The sequence below is a fragment of the Haliaeetus leucocephalus genome, unplaced genomic scaffold, assembly GCF_000737465.1.
Source record: "Haliaeetus leucocephalus isolate CR32 unplaced genomic scaffold, Haliaeetus_leucocephalus-4.0 Scaffold13, whole genome shotgun sequence".
NCBI lineage: Eukaryota > Metazoa > Chordata > Aves > Accipitriformes > Accipitridae > Haliaeetus > Haliaeetus leucocephalus.
This window is the reverse complement of record NW_010972449.1, coordinates 3,823,457-3,847,801: the sequence shown is the minus strand read 5'-3', so window position 1 is coordinate 3,847,801 and position 24,345 is coordinate 3,823,457. Positions and strand designations below refer to the sequence as shown.

General features: G+C 41.2%; 1 protein-coding gene and 1 pseudogene across 1 annotated transcript; both read left to right on the top strand.

Annotated features, from left to right (window-relative positions):
• Window positions 1-2,299: 2,299 nt before the first annotated feature.
• On the top strand, window positions 2,300-12,862 carry LOC104836743 (solute carrier family 2, facilitated glucose transporter member 11-like). The gene is made up of 12 exons (XM_010575469.1): window positions 2,300-2,313; window positions 3,920-4,018; window positions 5,013-5,173; window positions 5,688-5,812; window positions 6,682-6,811; window positions 7,788-7,936; window positions 8,638-8,825; window positions 10,151-10,261; window positions 10,932-11,033; window positions 11,369-11,444; window positions 11,776-11,903; window positions 12,656-12,862. The coding sequence occupies exons 1-12, from the start codon at window positions 2,308-2,310 to the stop codon at window positions 12,860-12,862; spliced, it is 1,482 nt and encodes a 493-aa protein (XP_010573771.1). The 5' UTR covers window positions 2,300-2,307.
• Window positions 12,863-17,467: 4,605 nt separating this feature from the next.
• LOC104837012 lies at window positions 17,468-23,762 on the top strand (annotated as a pseudogene).
• Window positions 23,763-24,345: the final 583 nt, after the last annotated feature.

The window sequence follows — 24,345 nt, the reverse complement described above, 5'->3', positions numbered from 1 at the left end:
TATAGCTAACCTGGTACAGAACAGGGCAACACTCCTCATTTAATATTGCCTTTCACAGGCATTGGGTTGACTGGTGAAATTTCTTCCAGTTTCTTCTCAAAATCATAATCAAGCCATCTCTTTTCTTTTGGCTTTGTTTGTATGAAAATCACAGGACTGCTGATGGTTACAGCAAAGAAGAACACATACATTTTCAAAATCAGTAGTTAAAGTTTCTTTCAGTATATTTTTTTAACTGCATTTTTTAAAAAAATACAACATTTTTGAATGACAAGACTGTAAACATTTCCGGAGTGTACTACTGTCATGCTGGGCATGAGTGGAGCAGCAGATCTATTGCTCAGAAGAGGAGTCTGTGCAAGAACTGTCTTTCACTACCTAAGGTTTATAACATAGGAAAAATAAAACTAAACTTTTGTTCATTTGTGATTGCTGCTATTTTAGAAATCATTCATATACAGACATGGGCAAGAGCAGGTATCTCTGCTCTTGGACGACACTGAGATTTTGAAATACACAGAATTTTGAGACAAGACAATCAAGAGCAGGACTCCATGGAGCTGGGAACTGCAGAGATACTTTTAATTTCTATAGTTTGGAGAGAGCAGTAAGGGGCAGATGGAAAGAGTAAAAAACACAGTCAAAGCAAGAAGTGCTGATACCATCATGATGGTATCAAAATATTCTGTCATTCCTTTAGTGAGGACCAGAGAAAGGACAGGAGACAGAAGTGAAGCAAAGACGACAAGGCAGTAGAAAAGATACAGGCTAGGAAGCAGGGGATGGACTGAAGAGACTGCCTGGGCAGAGGGAGGGACCTGGCACACACTGCTGAGATGTACACGTCAGAGAAGAATTGGTTAAGACTGGGAGAAGTCCTCCAATGTCCAGAGGTCCTCACCTTGGCCACTTTTGTGGCTACTCCCATGAGTCAGTATTGTTGTGCCTTCCCCCAGAGCCCTGGAAGGACGGAGGCCGTCTGCACCTGACAGTATGAAACACGCCTGTTCAGAAATTATGCACATTTACTTGACTTCCTGAGTTTTGGAGCCAGTCCTGCCAGTACATGTGTCAGAAAACACTAATTCCAACCCCCAGCTTTTTTTCTGACTATGGCCTGAAATCAGGTGTCTTTAGACTGATTAAGCAAAGACAAACAGTGGTTACATTTTAATTGGTCTAATTGGTTACATTTTAATTGCAGCATTTAACAAGTTGGTTAATTGTTACTGAATTAAAACACCTTCAACTGAAAAAATATATGACACTTGTTTACGTCAATTTTCTTACCCTGTCAAGTGTTAAGCAAAAACACGTCTTGAAAAGTGATCCTCAGAGATTCATCGTTCATATTATTGTTTACAAATCAAATCACCGTGCACTGTTGGATTGATTAATAACTATCAACACCAGAGAAAAATAGTAACTGCTGCTGTCCTCAGACAATGCTCCTCTGCACAAGCCACCTCTCACTTCCAACCCAGCTGGGGCTGGGATTCTTCCAGACACCAAAGACATGCAGCATCCTAGCTTGGGGAACTGCCAAGTGCAGCCACTCACCAGGAGAAAGAATCTCCCCCTAAGCTGTTTGAATAACTTGTAAAAGCATTTTAACAGAACCATCTTGGAGACTGCTAGATAAAGAGGCCCTTTGAGAATTATGAATAAGAGTAAAGATGTAATTTATTTATTTTACAGTCAGGATTTAAGACAGACATTCAACTTTCCTACCATCTACTATATATTACAGGGACACACACTTGAACTTTCAGGCAATGACCATTGCTCTTAAAGTGTCAACTGATCCCATAATTCAAGAGTTGAATGCATAGGCTTAGTCAGGCTTGGTCAAGTCAGGCTTCAGAAGGCTTTGCTGTATTGAGGCTCAAAGTAGCAGTCAGGAACTTTTCCTTTAAATGTGATAACTGATTACCCAACCTATGACCTGGGGAGTCCACGCCAGTCCACTCTAGTTTGCGCCAGTATCTGGACTTTGGCTTCCATCAGTGCCTTTTTTATTGTCCTTTACTCAACTCCTGCAGCTCATATTATTTGTCAGCTGCTGCTGGAGCTTCTTTTCCCTAGTGACCTGGCATGAATGCACAGCTTGCCAAAATTATCTGCAGTTTCATCAGTAACCAACACAATAATGACAAACCAAAGTGAGTGTAAACACTGAGAAAGAATGAAATGACATGTTGAAATATTATCTCAGGCTACTCTTTATATATAGAGTGACTTTTTCCAAAGTAACCAAAGAAAGCATCAGGAAAGACCTAGTCTGCAAGTGACGATGACTACCTTTGCATGCAAGTTGGTATATGTTTATCTTTTTTTTCCCCAAATAGAATTTTTGCATACTTTTCCTTTCTGCTATTCTAAAAGACCTGTTGCATAAATTAAGTACAGAAAAAAAAAAATCTGAATCAGATGTGGTTAAAATAATCGTATGAGGTCATATCTGAAATATACCAAATATCTTGCAAGGAATTATCTTTAAAAAGCAAAGAAAACTGGATTTAAGAGCGTGTTTATATTTAATGTCTGATACATAACAGGGGAAGACAAACCAAGGGAGTTCAGACCACAGCAACAAAAAAAAGCTATATGATTTGATAGATGGAGGACGCCTGGAAGACTGAAAAAGTCCTCCACAATAAGAGAGTTATGAATAAAAAAGTATCTGAAAGATGTAAACACCAAAGGATGGAAAACAATCCTTTCTAGTCAAGGAGGTATAGGAATGGATACCCAGAAAAGATAAAACAAAATGTTTTTAAAAACCAATTTTAGGATGACTATGAAGTTAAAAAAATCTTCCTGAATTTAAAATCTATTAGACTGGAAAAATCACCCAAGAGATTCAACAGAAGAAGCAAGCAGTGGTGTTATAGTACAGAATGGGGATGAGACTAAGAAATTTGCTGCAGGTGCAATATAAAATTTGCACTTAGAATAGAGCTTACTAATTTTTTTTGCTGATGGGGAGTTTCCTGCTGATGTGTGACATTTTTTGTAGCAGGAAGGATGCTAGGGATGTCTAGTAGTAGAGACTGTGAATCTCATTTCTTCCTAGTGCTTTGACAAACAGGAGATTGTTGTCATTTAATATATGAATGTGCCAAATACCAAATTTATTTAGAGCTGACTCCTTTGAAGCCAGGGATATTGCAACATGGATAAATTAGATGCCCATTCAAGCAATGGCATTCACCTGATTAGAAATCAGCTTGTAAATGTTTGGCAGTCATTGTTCAGCATTGCTTTTGAATATTATCTGTTCTAGAGATAGAAGTGCAGCATCATGCCATCATTGCTGGACAGAATATCACTAGGACACTCAGTAACAGAGAACAGTGGGAGTGGGAGGGATGGGGTATGCATGTATCACAGTACTATATTGTGGGGGTTACTCTTAAGCCTCCTATCCGATATAGTTCTAAGAAAGGATGAATAAACAATGAAACCAGGAATGCCCTTCAATCCCCAAATGTTTATCCAGTCTCAGCCAAGTCACTGAGCAAAATATTCATTTAGGTGACATAACAAGTGGGAAAGGAGAAGGAGAAGAAAGGACAAATAGAATCGTGCACATAATGCTTGCACATTGCACCATGCTCCTGCAAATAGTTACCCTATGATAGTGCAGATTAAGATGGCCAAAGCTGAAAACAGAAGCACTGAAGTGTGTAACTGGGTTCTGGGAGACAGCTACAAGCTTTGCCTCTCAAATTTCTCACTGTCCTTTGCTTTAGTAGCTGTGGTCTTCTGTTGCACTCTGCACTGGCTCCTTGGTCTCAGAGGAGGCAGGTGCATGGCATTGCTTAAGCTGTTAGAGTTCCTGGAGGTAAAACAGGACAGCTGGGGGCATGTCTGAATAGCTGTACCAGCTTTGTTTGCTGTTTTTATTTCCTCCCAGAAAATGAGCTACAATCTCTTCCTCCTGGCTTTTGTCCTGGGCATTGGTGGATCTTTCCAGTATGGGTTGCAGGTCTCCATTATCAATTCTCCTGCTGAGGTAAGCACGGACAGCTGAAAACTTGAGCTACCAGCATGGATTTCAGTGTTCTCATGCATTCCTGCCTCTATATGCAATCAATAACTTTTTCATTTCTGCTCTCAAAACTAGACTTATTGTGGCTTCTTCGTTCTAAAGAGTGGCTGCTATTGCTCTTTTGTTTCATTTAGCAGAAGTTAAATGTCTGGTGTGACAGAACTGGGAAAGGGGAGGATGAGTGATATCTATAAAGTCAGCCATTTCCCCCTTACTGAGTTGGATTGCTTACAGGACATTCTCCTCTTTCCAGTGCTCAGGGAGTCCTTTGTACCATGTGCTTGGCCACATACACTAGGTCTAAGTGACTGTGAGGTGAAATAGGACAGGGAAGGACTGTAGCTCTAGAGCTGAGGTCAGCACTGATACCTGCAGCTGGAAAAGGAAAATCAGGAGACAGGTTTGTCATCCTGAGTGGTGCCAAGGACATTGAACTCATACTATTAACACATTGGGAACCCTCATCAAGAATGAGGGTGCCATGGAGGTTATGAACAGTAGGTCAGAGAGACCCCACAATGGGCCACATCAAGCGACAAATCCTGATCTCACTGAAGTCACTTGAAGTCAAACCTGGATTTCACCCAAAGCATCAGACAGGAAGCAGCAGGTGGACAAGAGAGACAGAGAGACAAGCCGGAATGGCAAGGAAGATCGGGTAGCAAAACAATCAGGGTTTAGCACATAAACAGAAGACCAACCTGCCACTCTCTTAGTGACACTCACCATTGATATTTAATATTGAGATACTTATTCATTGCACCTTGTTGCTAAAACATTAACTCCGGGGATGTTAGTGGCAAAATTCCCTTTGATTTCACTGGGGCTAAGATTTCAACCAAGGTGTCAATAGAAATGTATCAAAAAGAGCAGTAAGTAGGTAAGAGAAGTAAAAAAGAGGTGCAATTATGCAAAACCATGTTGACTGAGTCCATTGGTTTCTGTTTTTCTTTTAAAGTACATCAAAAGTTTCATCCGTGAGACCTGGCTGAAGAGATACAGCTCTTCTCCCAGCGAAGACATGATTACTTTGACGTGGTCCTTTGTTGTGTCCATTTACAGCATCGGTGGGCTTCTGGGGTCCCTGTCCGCAGGATATTTGTCTGTTAGATTTGGAAGGTAGGAATAGTGATTACATTAGTCTTTCTGTTTACACCCACAACTGCAAAAATAAGTGACTATGTCCGGGGAGAAACACTGCTTGTAAAGTGGCACTGTGAGCAGCCCAGACCTGCTTCAGATGAAGGATCAGTTCAGTGAAGAAACAGAACGGCAAAATCTGCCAATGATCACAAAGAAGATCATAGCCTCTCACTTATAAATTCCAAAGCAAATCCAGTCCAGAGAAATCACATGAGGAGTGCATGCATTTTAAAGTGAATTTCACAGACAACTGCTCACAAAGCTTGTTCTTCAGTGTAGATACTGGCTCCACTAGAGGCATCAAAAGCTTCAACTAGCTTATCAGTCCATGACAAAGTTTTCCCATTCCCATTTCCCATTTACTTCACTGCAGCTGATCTCAGAGGCTGACACAGAGTCTTTAACCATGGCACAATTCATGCCACTTCTGTCAGGCTGTGAATGACACATGGACAGTATTTATGCTCACATTAATTTAAATGAATTCCAGGAAGAAAGCCATGCTGTTCGCCAATATCCCTGCTCTGCTGAGTGCAACTCTGATGGGACTTAGCCGGCTGTGTGGATCCTTTGAGATGATCATTGCTGGAAGATTATTTTCTGGAGTGTGTGGAGGTAAATTAGCATTCCTACCTATGGTATTAAATAGTTGGGAGAACCAGTGACTGATGGTCAAAAAGATTTACCAAACTGAGTATACTGATCACAGATTTTTACTAAACTCTGCAAAGGGCCTGATTGCTGAATGCATTTTTAACTAAATAAGAAAACAGAAACAATTAAATTAATCACATGTGACATCTCCATTTCTCATTCTTTTATCTTTACATCCAATCCATATAAAAAGTACTGCCAACTTGTGAAAAAGCCAACATATGCAATATTTCAGGGGAGCATGCTCGCTATATAGAAAGCTGACCTCTGTTGTTTCTGTTGCTGCTTGTTGTGGCTGATACGGCCTTCCATATTACAGACAAGGGAATGGTTTTCATATTGGGCAATTCTAATTTCCACATGCCTCAGAAGGTTACATTCTGTCAGTGTTTTCAATCCCTGACCAATTGGATAAAGATAATACTAACCAGCAAAAAAAATTCGCTGAGCAAATGGAATATATAGCATTTGTTAACTTATTGGTTTCAAGCACAAAATAAGGCACATAGCATCCTGAGTAGACACTGAAATATATAATCTAGATTAAAGGGATTAACAGCAATCCTGTATATGTGGCTGTAGGAAACATTGTAAGAGAAGGCCAGCCTGCTGAAGGACAGATTTCCCAGGGGAACATACTTAATGAAATATTTAGCAAAGATGCAAGGCCACTGTAATGGGAACATGCTTCATGTCAGGCAGACACATACTCAGCACGGTTAAAAAAGTGTCTCAGAGCCTAACCCTATATGCTTTGCCTGTAATGGTCCCCTCCAAAACACCAGACCTATGGGAGTCTGAATTGCCCTAACAGTCATTTGTCACTGCAGGCTTAGCTCTGAATATCCATCTCATGTATGCTGGGGAATGTGCCCCACGGAAGCTCCGCGGCCTGATTGCCATAACAGCTTCTACTGCCACTGCTGTCGGAAAGTTTGTAGGATTTGCTCTGGGTCTCAGGTAAGGGGGGTCTGAGAGCTATTTAATTTATTGTTATTAAAATATATACATATATCAATGCAAGCTTAGGATAGGCAAATCAGTAACTATTTTTAGACATGTTTTCAGGGTACCCTAGGCAGCCAAACTGAATTAGCTCAGCCCAAATTCCTGACTTAAGTGAATGGGAGACAGAAATCATACAAAATACTTAACCCTGAAGGACACTGTTGCTTCCTGGCAAAGACAGATCAAAATACAGATAATAAAAACCTTTAACAGATTAAAATGGGTTTGAAAGAAATCTATCTTTTGTAAGAACTGATCTTTATGTTTTATTTTTTTAGAAGGAGCAGGGAATATCAGATCCATCCAAACTTTCTTGAAAATACACAAAAACTGGCACACCCTGTCATCAAACACACACGCAAAACCAGAAACGTGTGATGGATTCATTTGCCCTAGCACAGGCTCCTTCTGCCTGTCCTGTGTCAAAAATGGTCCGTCCCGTTCCCAGGGCACGCATCATTCTGGTGACAGTATTCTCAAAGCTGCAGGAAACCCAGTGGCTGCTATTTGGGGGAGTCAATATCAGGCTGATAACCCAGTGGATCCTATCTTAATTGTAACTTGAGACTTTGGAACAGAATCAGAGGGATCAGCCACTGCAGGTTCTTTCTTCAGCACTTGTGCAGGGACACTGTTCGTCCCTGTGGGCCCTCAGCTGCTGCAGGAGAATGCAGTTAGCCTTGCTGCACTCGCCACTGAGCAGCAGGTGGCTACACTGTGTAATTAGCATGCTGCAGGCAGCAGCACTCTGCTCTCCCCTTCCACCTCCCATTGAGATTTTCAGTTTTCTGGGATGAGAAATGCTGGAGACTCCTTGGCGCGAGAAGCCAGGACACACACAGCAGGGCCGAGGGACCACCCTGTGTCAGCGTGTGCTCACATGGCCAGCAGTTGCTCAGCTCCTCTCACTCTGCTGGTTTTGTTTCAGAGAAGTTCTCGGAGTAGATGCTCTCTGGCCTGTTCTCATGGCAGTCAATGCGCTTCCCGCCCTCTTTCAGCTTCTCACCCTCCCCTTCTTCCCAGACTCTCCCCGCTACCTGCTCATTGACAAAAAGGACAAAGAGCGATGCATCAAAGGTAAGGAAATGGTCTTTTGCCACTGAAACCACTTTCAGCTTAAATGAAAGACAGCCTCTTCTGTTTTGATATTAGTGCTCTCTTAGCACTAGTATTTCCCTTACCCTCTGCCAGGATCTTCTGAGGGACATGATCACACAGTATCAGTACAGTTTCTGCCCTGAACAGTCAGGGTGTGGATATGGTACTTTCTGGCTTTATGTAAGGAAGAGATGCTCTTTACTGTCATGCTATATCTGTAAGCATTCCAGTTCTTCGGTAACCCTAACAGCAACTACTGACATAAACAGAGAAACAGCCATTGTGGGTTTTTAACTATAAAAAGAGAGAACTCTTTAGATATAGACTTATTTTTTAATGTAGGAGTCATTTTTCCTTGTCTGTGTTTTGGTGTGTGCACTAGAACTGCACCTTTAGCAGGACAGTATTTGGGGAAGGATTGGTAAGACTTTAGGTGTGATTTACATTGAAACACGGTAAGCAGCTATTGGCCAAAGGTGAGGTTGTGATTATGGGTAAAAATAGATAGCAATGAACTGGATCTGTGCCTAATCTGAACCCAGATCTCTAGGAAGTTCACAAAAGCACAGAGCCTGAAGCTCAAATAAGACACTCTGCAACGCAGGAAGTAATCCTCTGAATTCATGTCTGTGCTGATTAGCTTGGACCAGGAGTCATCTTCTTTCTTTGTCTCCTTCCAGCTGTGAAGCAGCTCTGGGGAGATGGTGACCATATGGCCGAAATAGATGACATGATGGCAGAGCAGGAAGCCATCCGTGGGGAGAAGGCTAAGAGCGTTTGTGATCTTTTTCGTGACAAATCTGTCCGTTGGCAGCTCATCACTCTCTTTCTTGTCGCCTCATGCATGCAGTTAATTGGTGTCAATGTGGTACGTGTGCTACTTTTCTCTGCTTTCTAGATTGCTTGCAGTTTCTTGGCAAAAAGTAAGCTCTGCAAAGAGTAGTAAAATGCTGACTGCGACAGTGAATGTAAGGAGGGGATCTGTTGTTACTGTTCCTTATAATGTTTTCCTGTGGAAGTTTGGGACCTGGGATAAGTCAAGAACTGTGTTTTAGCAAGTGTCATCTGAAGGCATCTCTATGGATTACCCTGTTATAGTAAGAGAATGGAAGAGGATAAAATAAAATCCCAAATACGGAACAAGAAAAGAACAGCATAGCCTCCTCTGTGTCTCTGAACTCCAGAATGCACTACCCAAAATTGTTCAACCATTTCAGTACAAACTGAGTCAGGTTTGTAACGTACACTGGCAGTGCATTTCCTTACTCTCACCTCTTTGGGTTTCTTTTTAAATCCTTTAACTTTGCACTTTCTCAGATTGCAGACAATTACAACATCCCAGTTACTGATATATACTCTCTAATGTATCTTTTCTCTGTAACTATCTCTATATATGTTTCAGTAGATAGTATTGAGTATTGGAATAGTTATTGTATAACATGAGCTTACGGTAAAAGCATGAAAGTTTCAAAATCCAGATTATCCAGATTCACCATCCCTGGAGGTATTTAAAAGATGTGTAGACGTGGTGCTTAGGGACATGGTTTAGTGGTGGACTTAGCAGAGCTAGGTTAATGGTTGGACTTGATGATCTTAAAGGTCTTTTCCAACCCAAATGATTCCATGATTAATTTTGCAAATTCAGAAAGACTTCAAGATTCATAAGACCCCTTTCTGTTCTCACTAGTGCAGCAGTAACTATACCATGAAGGACCAGTAGAAATTGAGCATATTAACAGTGGAGTTTCTTATGCTTTAGGAGTGCTTACATCTGGAAAAAATGATGACTATCAAAATCACTGCAAAGGCTTAAAGATGAGGTAGAAAGATAATTTAAACCATTTGTTTAGTATATACTGTCCACATTTCTGTATGCTTCTCATCCAAAGTACATGAGATGCTAATACACGTGGAAGATGTCAGAATTATAACCTGTAACATAAAACAAAGGCCGTGCTGAAAGCAAGCAAAAAAAGAAGAAAAAGGCTGTATTTGTTACTGAGCTCAACACAGAGCTGCTAGTAAAAACTGTTTGGCACAAATAAGCCACATGAAAACATTGAGGATTAGTTACTGAAATCAAGATTTTCACTTTTGTTAAGGCCTGATGAGTTATTTTCTGTCAAAAAAGACAGAAGCTAGTGTAAACATGATCACATGGGTACAGCCTTCACACATTTCTATGCTTTCCAGGTTTACTTTTATGCATACAGTGTCTTTATAAAGGCTGGAATCCCCCCTGCTCAAACCCACTACGTCTCCCTGGGAGTCGGGATCACCGAGATCCTCACCACAGTTCTGTGTGTAAGTGGCTCTTCCTTCAGCTGAATTTCATTCTGCTGTAATGCATGGTTCATTTCAATACTCAGAACTACTGTAAAAGGAGCTTCAGGAATCAAACTTCTGCAACAAATCAACCATAGTACTTTGCACTGATTACACAAAATCATCTCTACACACCATGCAAACATGGGCATTTATATTCAATTTATGGTAGGACAGGAGAGTATTTCCCTCAAAATCACAACCCAGCCTGAGCCAGCCTTGGGAGTTCCAGTTTCCCCTGTAGGAAGGGCAGGTGACCATCCCTGAGTCCACTTGTCAGTAAGACTAACGGCTGTAGGATTCATGGCAATTAACAGTGCAAGCGTTTCCATTTTGCTCCCTTGCTATCCTCTGCCTGTGGAGTGCCATCTCAGGCCTCCTCTGCCTGGGCAATGATCCTTGCAGCCCTGCACCTCCCCACCTTCCCCTGCCTCCCTGCACCTCTTGGTCCTGCTCAGGACCTTTATGCTTTTATGCCTCAGGACCCCAGATGCCTTTACTCACCCTCCCAGAGGAGGTACCACATCCCAGTCCCTGACTCTGAAGACATCCCCTACCTGGCCAGTGAAGGCAGCTACTGCAGCAGCTCACTGGTGCCTGCCTTTAAGGTCTGTCCTTTGGAGCTGAAAGTGTATCCTCCTGGTTGCAGGGTTTCCTAATTGAGCGTGCAGGGAGGAAGACACTGCTGTGGAAAAGCTACACTGTTATGGCCTTGGCTTTAGGGCTCCTCACAGTCACTCTTTCACTACAGGTAAGACCTCACACATTAGAGCTGTGTCCTGTCTTCATGTTTTATTGTATGGTAGATATTACTATTTCCCTCCACCCAAATAACTTTTTAGTGGGAGTAGAAGTACTTTTGGGGCTAACCATCGTACTAACAGACATCCGCTCCCAGCCATGTACATGCAGATTAAAGCCAATATCTTTAATACAACCATGATCACTGCCAAGACTATCTTCTTGTGAAGTTTCTGGAAGTAGAGGAAACAGATGTATGTTCAACATTGACACCCTTAGCAGTGATCAATGTTCTAATGGAACTGGATAAATAAAATCTTAATTGCTTTTCATTTCCTACCACAGGATTCCTTTTCCTGGATACCATACTGCTCTGTTGCACTCATCTTTATTTTCATCATGAGCTTTGGCATTGGGCCAGGTTGGTATTTTCTACTGGAATGGTTTCATAAACTCATTCCTTCCTCACTGCAGCCTTTAGGAGAGGTCCCAGGCATAGCGGTTCCACAGTTAGCATGAATCTCTACTCCTCATTCAGCGCAGGAGTAGATATTGCCCTCCATACTGTGGTAGGAGGTAAAACTTCATTTCATATTGCATTTCTACATGCCTTCCTCCTGAAGAGCCAAGCAGCACCTCAAACACTTCCAGGTCAGTTAAAACCATTAACTTCTGTGGCAATATGAAGTGTGAGTTACAGAAGCAGCTTGCAAAATTTCTAAACTTCCTTTTTTCTCCAACATTTTTTTCAGCTGGAGTATTATGCCCCTTGCCCACAGAAATATTTATTCAGTCATACAGACCAGCTGCTTATGTTTTTAATGGTGCTACAAACTGGATCCAACTATTCATCCTTGGACTTTTGTTCCCTTTCATTGTGGTAAGCAAAGTAAGGTGTTTTGTTTCGGTTCAGAGGAGTTTAGACCCTTCTTGAGCCCAGAGTGTACTTCTCTTTTTCAACACTTCATGCAAAGGACAGAGCCCAAACTAATTGCAGTTCTGATGGCCTCTTTCTTTTTACCCAGATTTCTAGTGAAAGCCCAGCAGAACCACAAAATGCTGCTAACTCTACACACAGTTAGAGTGTGACACTGGCAAACACAGAAGTGGTGACAGAGGCACCAGCACTGTCAGATGTCATCTGAATGTTATGAGGGACTCCCTTCTTTTCCCCCTTTGTCCTGTATGTGCATCTCCTTTGGGGTTAATGTGGAAAATGGGTAGTCCCAGAGATCTCACCCAGTACTTGTAAGTAGCAGGAAACTAAAGCCTTTGCAGTTTTGGACTGTGCAAGGAGGGGCAGAGCTAACACACTATGTACCTTCCACAGTCTAGCACAGACTGAGAAGGATGGAGCAGAAAGGAAGAGTAACTGAAGCTCAGCGCTTCTCTGAATTGTCAGTGACAATCAATCTCTGCCGAGCATACAACTTTCCTCCTTAAAACAGGGAAGGAGAATTAGTTCATCTTACCCCTCGGTGCCATTCCCCAGGTGGCAGCAAGCAGGATTTACATCAGCTGAGTCCATGACCAAGTTTTTTAGTAAATACAAAACCAGAAACTTCATATCATAAGAGAAAGAAATCTAGATCAATTTATATGAACATGTTTTGTCTCTTTCTTTATCTACAGGAAGGTCTTGGTAGCTTCTCTTTCATCATTTTCCTGACATACTGTCTGTCCATGGCTATCTTTGTCTTCCTGGTGATGCCAGAGACCAAAGGAAAGACCATGCTGCAGGTCATGGAGGAGTTCAACCGCCTGAACTACCGTGGAAAGAAGAGACAGACAGCCCTACAGCAGAGTAACTGCTCAGTGATGACTGTTACTAGACTTTAATAACAAACTCTCCACTCCATATTTTGCTGTTTTATTACTGTAGTGCCCAGAAGCGTCACTAAGCAAGAAAGAATCCATTGCTCCACAAACAGCACAAATGTGTATTTTAAAAATAATCACCTGCAGTGCAGGATGCAGGATGAACTTGGTCGTTCTCTCCAACTGCTGAAATATGAGCTGGATTAAATCGTCTGCAGAAAAAAATTAAACACAGTGTATAAAGAAATAAGATCTTTGTCAGTCCCTGCAAGTTAGCAGCTGTGTAAACTGAAAACACAGGATCTGCTAATTTTCTTACCAAAACCAGGACTCCACAGTTACTGGAGGAATTGAGTGTGAAAGGTTCAAATGTACAGCATACTTGTGAAACTGAGAGAAGGCAGCAGAGTTTTCACATTGAAATTATCTGCTCCTTTTAACAAGTCAGTGCTGCTGAGCTTTCCCAGAGAAGGAGCTTCAGTCCAGGTGAAAAGAAGTGTTTAGGTCTTTAATCCAATGGAAGAAGAGTATCTTACCTATCAGTAGGCAGAATCGGTATGCAAGTTCCTCCCTCTTACAATTAGACTTGAGACCAAGTACATGGTATAGGGGCAACTAGGACATTCTTGAAGAGCTTATGACCATAATTCTGTGACCTGGAGCAAGGTCTTCACCCTTTGTTTTTGGAGAGGGGGCAGGGGGAACTCATTGCTACGTCTGAAGAAAAAAGGTGTAAAGGAGGTATAAAGTCCTGGTGTAAAGGAGACACTATGCTAGAGAAGCATCCCAGCATAACTTGTCACCTCAAGCTAAACCTCTTGCTTGGTAATTGCCTAGATTTTGGAGATTCTGCTATTGGGACAAATGTGGATATGTCAGCACTGAAAGAAAGCATGAGCAAAGAAAGCAGAGCTGCAGGAAATCATGAGTGGGCTAATCCACAGTGGGCAGGTTCTCCTTCTCCATTAGCAATGACTATGTAGCATGTCTTCAGCCTGGAGTTTTTTCCTGTCAGAGAGAAGGAACACTGGGTTTCAATGGAACTGAGTTCCCACGACTTAACTGGTACTGATGAGACAAAAAAGAGTGGTGCCTTTCCCAGAGAACCCAGTCTGTAAGTCTGAGGGTTTGCTTCTCTTTCCAGGTCTCTGAATAGTCCACGTTTTCATTACAAAACATGGTGAAAAGGGCTTCATTTTTTGTGTTCCTTGCTATATGACGTGACACACTCTTGCTCTTCTTCATGCTTTGCAGTTTACTGATAAGGAAATAAAAAGCAGTGACTAGGAAAACACATCCTACTCATCATGCCTGCATTTGGTTTTCATTGATTGAAGAGTCAGGGACACAGGAGGGCCCATCTTCTGGGAGTGTGTTGTTGGGGTCAGGGAATATTGTGTCTGTCTTGTTCTGGAAATGAGATCTTCACTATTGACTGTTGCAGATGCTGCACAATAAAATTTGCAAAAGGACCTGAATATTGAGCGGCAGTTTCTTTCACAGCCCTAAGGCTCCTGCTATTTTATCTTCACACCATCGTCTAACAATATTTGTAGCAGTGCCAAGAGCTAATACTAAGAGCAGTGGACTTCCCCAATATAGCCATCCTTTCTATGACAATCATCATATTACAAGAAAAGTTAGACAAAGTTTATAGTTTCAAGGCTGGAGGTCACGGATTGCACAATACCACAGTAAAAACCAACATAAATTCCTTCTTCTGGTCAAAAATGCAGGAAAAAAAAAAGAAGAAACATTTAAAGTATTGTGAAAAGAAAGGATTAGGTAAGACCTTGATTATTTTAAAAGTCTTTATCTGGCCTGGTCTTTCTCAACCTTACTGCTTCCCAGTGAGGAAGTTTTTAGTGTCCTACAAGACACTAAAAACTCATTTGCTTGTACATGTCTTTCTACAGCATGATCTTGTCCAGCATGCCTGACTTCTTCCCTCCTACTAGTAAATACCGTCTGCAAGAGGGAAAGTGTGGTAAATCATTAACACTGCCATAAACTAGCATGGATTGGGAATAAAAGTTAAAGAGGTACTTGTGAATCTGCAGTGTATCTATTTGATTTCCAGGATCACACAAGTTCAACACGTGGCATCTTTGAAAACAAAATCAATCCAAGCCAAAGGTATTAGGTGAGCTAAGTACTGGGTCTGGAATAAGCACATTTCTTGTAGTGTTCAAATACTAGGTGGAAAGACTCATCCTGTCCTCTTCTTTAGGAAAATAAGTAAAAGAACTATACTAGGCATTTAAGTCTTGCTTTTTCCATATTACAGCACTGAACAAAAGTGTGAGGCCAGATAGAAATGAGACAGCAGTATGAGTATTCTGGGAGAAACACAAACAGGAGGAAGAAGAACAGGGACTCTTTGATCAACTGGATGTTAAAATCCGGCCACAGACAGACAAAGTGTTTAAAAACTGCTCCAGAAAGTCCCAGAGCTGCCATGTATGTCCATCCTTCCAGAAGCCAAGCTACCCATCCTCAGCTCAAAGAGCAAATCGTCCTTTCCCCTCCAGTTCATTCAGGCTTATCTGCTCCCTGCCTGTGGCCCCACTCTAAGGTGCCTGAAGGCTGCTGTCTGAGTCTGGCAAAATGGTTTGCTGTTAATCTGACAGAACTCCTTTGAGAGGGAAAAGAAAAATAAAAACAGACTTGCAAGGGACAGGACAGCACAAAAAGGCCTGGAAACAGAGATATGACATTCAAATTTGATACAGGAAACACATGTTAAAAGGAAAGATAAAATGAGAGAAACAGCAAAAGAGAAGGACAGTTATTTCAAAAGTAGCTTTTAGTGTGTCCTGACAGAAAGTAAGAAGTAACACTGAATTGTTCAAGTATCTCATTAGACCTTTCTGCCACAGAAGTTGGGAACAACAAAACTTTACAAGAGTTCAAAAAGGATCTTGGCAAATGTGTGGAAGGAGCAAATCTAAAGACATCATCCTGACCGACAAAGTCTCAGGGCTGCACATCACTGGGGCCTGGAAGACGCACAGGGAAAGCATCACTGCACACTTGCTCAGTTCTTATGCTTTTGCCTACAACTGCTATTTGCAACTGACAGCTCTGACATATTCTGCTGGACACAGTTCTGGTCTGATCCTACAAGATAAAGTGGCTGGTGGTGGTGGTAAGAGAGGACCGGGGACAGCTGTACAATCTGGCTGCAGTCTTCTCTGTGACAGCAAAATCTTTGGCTGAGGGGAGGGCAGTGGCCAGCATTGAAGTGACTGGAGATTGAGAGGAGGAATTTGTAAGAAGCAAGAGAAAACCTAAATAAAGACAGGGATTTTTGCAGAAGTAATTGAAGAGAAAGGTAGATTCTGGGGTGGTTTAGAAGAGAAAGTGATAACATTTGAGGAGTCTGTGCTAAGAAGGGAAGGAATAAATTACAAAACCACAGCTGATGTGGAGGTAATGAAGATTTCGGGAACGATGAAAATGGAATGGGTGGAAAGAAGAATTCAGCTTGAATTATTTCACTGTACTGATGTGCAACAAGACACCCAGGTAGAGAGTTTGGAGAGAGTGTTACTGGGACATCCAGCAGGAGAAAGGTCGAGGTGTGAGTCAGCAAGCTTGCCCTGTGCTGCAGGGCACACAGCCCAGGGGACAGCGTGGAGCTGTTGTCAGTTGCTGTAATGTGAAAAGCAGACTGTAGGAAGAATGTCCGTGCTTCCACCGTGTTGCCTTCAGAACTGTAACCCCACCTTCCCATCTCCCCTTTCGGCACTAACCATAGACAGTCAAATCTTTGTAGTATGGGGTGAACTACGATGTATTCAGTGTCATACAAAATGTTACATGTAATACATAGAAGCCTGAAGGAAGCAAGAATTAACTTACACTCTTTTTAAATAGTCAAGTCTTTAGCTGATTCAAACTCATTTTTTTTAAGGTGAAAAGTGCTTCTTAAAATCAATTCTCAAGCCAAAACAGAATGAGCATCCCGCTCCAGCACACTGTAGGCCATCTCCATTGTTACAGAGAGGTAAGAGGGAGGCTTCTGAGTGGTTCTGGAAACAGTGTGACCCTTTGTAAAGAACTGGGTGTTAGCAAGGACCGAATACGCCAATATTCAGATACTTCATGTCCTGCAACCGCGAAATTGTTCAAATCACTTCAAGCAATTGAAAATCTTATAGCATGCAAGAAGAGGTGTTACAGCTCAGCTACAATACTAAGTGGCTTATCTCTGTAGGAGACTGGAGAGAAGGAAAACACACTCTGCCGAAGCTGCTTGTCAGAGAGGTGAAGAGGGACTCAGCTCCCCTGAAGGAAAGATGGTAGCACTGTCTGACTCCTCACACAACAGGAACATGCACTTATTTTAGCAGCGCGAGTAAGGAGGAGCACTCGCAATACAAGAAGGATATACATTTACCAATGTTGTAATCAGCTTGGCATATCTGGGTCTTAGAATAATTAAACCAGCAAGAAGAGGCCCTGGCCAGTGTTGGAGGAGGACACAATTCACTAAAAGCCACAGGGTTAGAATTTAACTTCTGTGCTATGATCCCAACTTCTTATAATCTGAGTGTAGAAAACGTATCTCTCATCTGACAGACTTGACAAGGGCTTTCAGAACAGGCAGGTTTTCAAGGGGAAATGGCTGTTTTCCTCTCAGACCTGGTGAGTATCCAACTTCTTGTCTTCTAGCCCTAGTCACTAACAGCAGCATGATCTTTAAAGATTACAGCAAAGGGAATCAAACAGTCCTTCTTGTAACAAAAATGAGCAACAGAGCACATGCTTGGGACAACACTGATTCAGCAATAAGACTGACTACATGGCATCTCCAGAAAATATATTAGAAATACAAGAGAGTGGGACGTTTAAAAGAGGACCTGGGAAACCAGGAAAGAATGAGCATTTTGAGGAAGATAGAGAAAATGCTAGCAATGAAAAAGACAAAACAAAACCTTTCCCCCACACTCTACTGCCCTGCAGTCTCAAGGATACTTGAGGATACTTATCCGTTTAGGGAGTGACCTGACTAAATGCCTGAAAACACATGCTTTTGAAGAGTGCTCTAAAACGCAGTGTACATCATGGAAACACAACATTTCAAATAGGAGTCATTCAAGTAGGGACTCTAAAAATGCAGTTTCCTATGGGGATAATAAAAGTGAAATGTAAAAAAAAGTAAGTTTTAAGAGGACAGACTTGATTAAACTCTGGAAACCAGTGAATGATGTCTCTGAGGAGGCAAAGTTGAAGGAAAAAGGGGATTCAAGAAAGCTGTAGCTTCTTACTAGTACAAAAGCAAACACAAACTATCTGAACAAGGCTTTTATGATTTTTTTATCATTATTTCTGTGGCTAGCAGAACTAACAGTATCTGAACAAGGCTTTTATGATTTTTTTTTATTATTATTTCTGTGGCTAGCAGAACTAACAGAATTAGAGACTGCATCTTTTCAAGCTGCTAATAACCAGAAGAAGAAGATAAAGGAATGTGCAGATTTGCATCTTAACAATTTCCCAGCAATTTTGCTTGATTATTGAAAAATTCAAAATTTTTTTTGCATTTTAAACCCTTCTTAATCATTGAAACGTGACGATATAAGATCTCATAAATTATCTCATAGTTTGAAAGCATGCTGGTATCAGGAACTTAGGATGTGTTTCATCATCTTTTTCAGGTTCAATACCAGAAGCTATTGCTAATGATTATGGTGCTAGGAATTGGTGGAACCCACTGACCTGGTTTTCAAATGTCTATGATCAATTATACTTCTCCAATAAGCAAAGCCTTCATAAAATCACATCTGTAACTGCTCTTCATGGGACTAGGCCTTACACTTTGAAGATGCTCTAAAAAAATCTGTTAGGTGTTGCTATGTAAGTTTATTCCCAGCTCTTTCCAATGCCATACTGTCCACTGTCAAAGGACAAAATGAGTTTGCATGATTGTTAGGTCTGCTCCAAAGACAACTTCCCACAGAACTGTGTGGAGACAACATATTGAAACACCCTCCTTAAAGATTATGCCATGGAGAAAAAAGATTAAAAATTAGCTGATTGAGTCTCAACCTTCAGTTCAGCCCTTTTCTCTTTATATCCACTACCTGCAACAAGAACACTTGCACTTCACTAGAATCAATAAAAGGTCCCAATATTTTGGTGTAGGAGAGCCAGGATTCAACAGACTAAAGAGTACAATTAATTTTTGAAAGATTCTGTTACACTATTAGGCTGTATGAGAGGAAATATCAATCCTAATTTGCAAATAAGTTTCCCATAGTCATGCTTTTAGTAATGACTATTAATCTATTTTTTTAAAGTTGTAAACATTATGAAGAACTATTGTCATTAGTGCCTCAGTGAAATGAAAATCTCTTTTTCTGTCCCAGTACATTCAGAAGTTTATCAACAAAAGTTGGTTGGAGCAATACAGTTCTGTGCTGCATCAGGAGACACATTATTGTGGTCCTTCATCGTGTCTACGTACTGTGTAGGTGGAATGATACGGTGTCTGTGTAGTGGGTATCTGACTGCAAAATACGGAAAGTAAGTATATTTGCCAACAGCTTGCTGATCAGGACTGCGACAAGGGAAGAAATTAAATATTACTCACCCAATATAATGGATTTCAGAATTCTCACTGCCCCCTTCTGGTGCAGACTTTACTCAGCATGTATAACTACAACTTGGTACATTAGAGAGACATGAATATGCCACTATTTCTGATTCCCTTGTCACAGTTTTTGGTGCCATACAATTACTGTATTTTTGCTGAAATTTCAGTATAAAAAAACCTCTGAAATTTTTTTATTGGGCAATAATATCCTAGAGAGCCGAACAACACTGCATAGTGCAGAAGGGGATAGATACTCTGTAGGCAAAAGTTTTTGGGTTTTTTTTAATTGATTGCAGCCTTTAAAAATTGTGCAGGTTCATTCCTCTGTAAGAATAATCAGAGTTTCAGCAAAGATAAGCAGAAGTCCCTCTGGCCACATTCAGAACCCTCTCTTTGAGGGTGGCCATAGAGGACAAAGCCAGAACTCCTTAGCTTGAGGTGGGCAGTGAAGCAAGTTCTCAGTGAAGCTGGATTTGCCTTGTTCTGGGGACACATGCAGTGTTTGAGATGGGACCCTTGCCCACAGGAAAGAAGTGAAAAAGACCAAAAAAGACCACTCCTTATCAGTATTTATCCTGCAGGAATCTCCTTCAGCCTCATGGTGTGCTGACATAGTATTAGCATGGAAAAGAGGAATCTAGCTTCTCCCTTTCCACTCCCCTGCAAAGACATCATGCCTTTTCATAATCAGATACGGTAGTCCTATAAGCAATGGATTTAAACATGGCCATGGCTTGGTCTGTAAATCCAGAGGAGAACAGGCAGACATTAGTCAAAGATGAAAAAGTAAAATGTGGATCATACCCACATGTTGTTTGCTGTTACAGGAAGAAATGTCTGCTGTTCAATGATGTAGTCCTAATAACAGCTACGCTGCATACTGGCTTCAATAGGAGAGCCAGGTCTTTTGAGATGATCCTGATTGGGCGCTTCCTCAAGGGCATTGGTGCTGGTAGGACTCCCCACTACTCCATGTTAATGTGACTTCTTTGGGGTGGATATACAGAAATCTTCCTGCTGGGAGTACCTGGGCATGCACAGTAACCCCAGTGGAACAAGGAACAGATTGGGGAAAGGTAAGATGAGCTGTCCTTTGCCTTCAAGAGGTCTTGTTGAGAGAGAAATCTGATGGGTTACCTAAACATCTTGCTTAAAGTAAAAGGTACGTTTTCAGCCTATTGTTGTGGAGGATATATAACAAACAGTTCAGAAGAGAGAGCTACCTTTAGTAGAAAGTGAAATAAAAAGGGATCCTCTCTCTTGCTTTCTGAAGCTTTAGCTCTCTCATGTCTTCTTCACTTTAGGAATAAATATGAATGCCCACGTTCAGTATGCTGGAGAGATCTCACCTAAGAAGTTGCATGAATTTGTAAATGTGACCTCCTCTGTGTTTCTTGCACTAGGAGAAGCTGTAGCAAGAATTCTTGGATTATGGTTCTTGTGCTACTCCTTCTCATCCTATTTTCTACTTTTTTTTTCTTCTGTATGGCAGGCAAATGTTGTTCTCCCAGTCCTAGAAAAGGACATACACTAAGGGTGGGGTTTTACTTTGCTTAACTACAGCTGTCAAAAAGGATGCATCTACCCCATACCAGTCACCGAGGTTTCCATGTCATTCACTGGGGAGAGAAAGGCCCTTCTCTTGAGAAAGGATGAATCCATCTCTGGGAGTGGACCTGCATAAGAATTCTTTTTGCAGGATGGCAGATAGTCAGCCTTAGCTTTCATGTCCAAAATAGCAGATAAGAATATCTTCTGAATACAAACTCAGAGCTCCTCTGCAAGGCTTTTTTCTGTCCTGCCTTGTAGTTAATCTTTTTTAATCAGGCTTTCAGTCAGGGAAAAACATTTTGTAATACCATTGGTCTGGCATAGCTTTCCTCCAGCTCTCTGCCTGCCTGACCTCTTCAAACCTCACCTGTGTCTTGTTCTGCTGTCCTTTAAATCCCTGGATGGTATCCTTGCTGTCACCTTTCCCATTTGCTATCCCATGCCTCCTGCAGCAGCAGCAGTGTGTACTGACCCTTCCAACAGCCACCAGTTTCCACCCTTGATACAAGTGATCCAGCTACATAGTGCAGCTCTCTAGCTACTTCCAGTCTGGATGGTGGAAAGCAGTGAGGAACCCAGCAACATGGCTTCAGCAGTGCCACTGTTTTGCATTGCATTGCAATCTTGGTCTCAGCTCATAAACTTTCAGCTTCTTTCTGTTTCACAGATATCTTCTGGTTCACAAGAGATTTAAACATTTCTCTGAAGTTGTCTAATTCAATAAGACAATTAGGTTAAATCAGTAACAATTTTCCCCATGCTATAATTTGCTTGGAATTTGTTACTTGTTTTTCAGACGAGGGTGCAGTTCAGCTCACCTCTGTAGATACAACACTGCAGGCTACTTTTGGCCTTCTACTGTTTTCAGTAGAGAAAGGTAAGTAGTTCTAGTGAGCCTCTACTACAGAGCTCAGTGTCATGGGCTTTTTCACAAATATTGCTTCTCCTGTATGTTTGGATCAGCTGTGCTACAGCTATAAAATTAGTTTTCATTCTCTTCCTTCCTTTCACCTTTGTCTAGGATCAGTTCCTCTGGATGCATTACTGCAGTGTTATTCTCTTTTATTCATCATTGCCTGTGGAATAGGACAAGGTGAGTACAACAATAAAAGCAACAGGAAACCTTGGACCACATGGATAAGCACAGGCCATGAATGTATGGAAGTAGAACTAGACTGTGTGGATATTATCTTTGAAAATCAGCAGCTTAGTTTGGACTGAAATTGGGGGAGTCCCAATTTTTGATGAACTAATGACCCAAGAAACAATTTCTTTAACAAATTATTTGAAATTATTCAGACCCTGATGAATCAGGACCCTGTTTCCTCTCACTGGATTACAGCTTCGAGCCAAAAATTACTTGTTAATCAACTCACTAACACTTGTTTTGGAGGATGTGAATGCTGTTCAGTGCACACAGGCTCAGCTGGTCCATCTCTGTCTTTGCCTAAGGTCAGAGGTAGCCTCTTCTAAAATATTACAGTTTTCTCAACTCATCTGTAAAATCCTGCTCTATTAAAGAATGATACCTGATAGCACACATAGTATGTCTCTTAGCATTGCTCTGTCCTTTCTCATCCTCTCTTAATGTCACTCTGAATCACCTACATCTGTAACGCCAGAACCAAACTTACAGCTCTCTATTAGGACCTCACTCTCCTAAGACCAATATTTACTCTGAAAGTTCCCTGACTAAAGACTACTTTCAGTTATTACAGTCTCCAGATTCAAATGGCAGCCTTTATTATTGTAAAAGCTGTACATGAGGACCATTAATATCTTGAAAACCTAACAGAATTCCCATGGTAGCAGAACCCAGGTGTCTCCTATGGGCAATGGAGAGAAATAGGCCATTAGGGCCATTCGTCTGCATATTTCATACATCTTAGGTGGATAGAAACTGCACTTCAGGGGTGTCCATCTCTCTCCATGGACCATAAGAGAAGTCTGTAGGGGGATTCAGATAGACATGGCTGTGCTGATGAAATTTAAATGATCTCATGGTAGCCTGACTTACTGGGGCTGTGTTTGACCAGTGACATCAGTTCACTCACTTTGAAGAAAATGGTTAACTACAACAATGTTTCTGTTGCTTTTTTAACTGTTTTTCCTCAGCTGGAGCTGTCACATCTGTCATGAATGAAATCTTCATCCTCTCAACAAGGTCCTCTGCTTTTGTAATTGGTGGAATTGTCATTTGGCTAGGCCCCACTTCCACTAGAATGATCTTCACCTTTGCTGTCATATGTAATTTGATTCAAATCTTCTCTTTGACTCTATCAATTTAAACTGGTTTTCTAGGTTGGTCTGGACAGGGAGGATGAAATGCCTTGTAGATGATCAAAGCTGTGAATCCCTTACTACTACTGGTATATGGAGGCCATTTATGTAAAACACTTCCCTAGACTTCAGACATCATCTGCTGCCTCAAGAATAGATTGAAAACATTAATAAATATTCCTTCTGTAAAATCAACTTATTACTCATTTCACAGGGACAAATCAACAATTTTCAAGAATCTGTTTGGGCAAGGGAAATCACTTATCTTACTCTATTTTTAACTCCAGGTGCTTCTTGGTCCTTTTTGCTTCCTCATCTTTATTGCTGGTCATTTCAGTGGTTCTCATCTACCTGTTCCTCCCAGAAACAAAAGGGAAGTCAACCTCTGAAATCACAGAAGAATTCAAAATGTGCCAATTTAAGAAGAAATGTCATCAGAGTATGGAGAACAATGCTACCAAAGAAAAGACATTCTGCATCAAGCTCTGATAGGACACCATAAGCAACTTCCACTGACAAAAAGCCCTGTCTCAAAATCAAACTGAAAGCTAAACCTTAAATGGACTTTTCTCAATAAAATGTAATCCAAAAAGTAATCCACAGATAGCTTGTCATTAATCCAAGTAGTCCTATTTTATATTCATCTTTGCTTTTCATGGTGAGAGACAATGGCTCCTTCCTAGAAGAGCTCTGTAGCAGGAAGACATTAGTAACTACACACAATTCTCAGAACTGGCACATGGAAAACATTTTCAAGCATAACACATAAATTTTATTTTAAGTCTTTCTCCTTTGCTATCATTTTAAAGAAGCAAGATTTGTCTCCATGTTTGTTACTTTGTAAGAAAGCTCTGCTCAGGATTAAGCGCAGGATGAAGAGAGGATGAAACATAAACATAGTTCTTGCAAACAATTTTCATGTCATGTCTTTATGGTGTCGCACTGTAAAGGACCTAATATTGATCATAAACACTGCACATGAACAAATGCCAGGTGGAATAACAAAGAGAATTCAATATTGTTCTATTTTCTTGAGCTGACATCAAGTAACTGTATGTCCTGATTGTCTCTA

What these genes read in the sequence shown, in the direction of transcription:
- LOC104836743 (XM_010575469.1), top strand. An exon ending in CAAAGAGCGATGCATCAAAG is followed by an intron (nt 7,937 to 8,637) that starts GTAAGGAAATGG and finishes GTCTCCTTCCAG; the next exon opens with CTGTGAAGCAGCTCTGGGGA. An exon ending in GAGCTTTGGCATTGGGCCAG is followed by an intron (nt 11,445 to 11,775) that starts GTTGGTATTTTC and finishes CATTTTTTTCAG; the next exon opens with CTGGAGTATTATGCCCCTTG.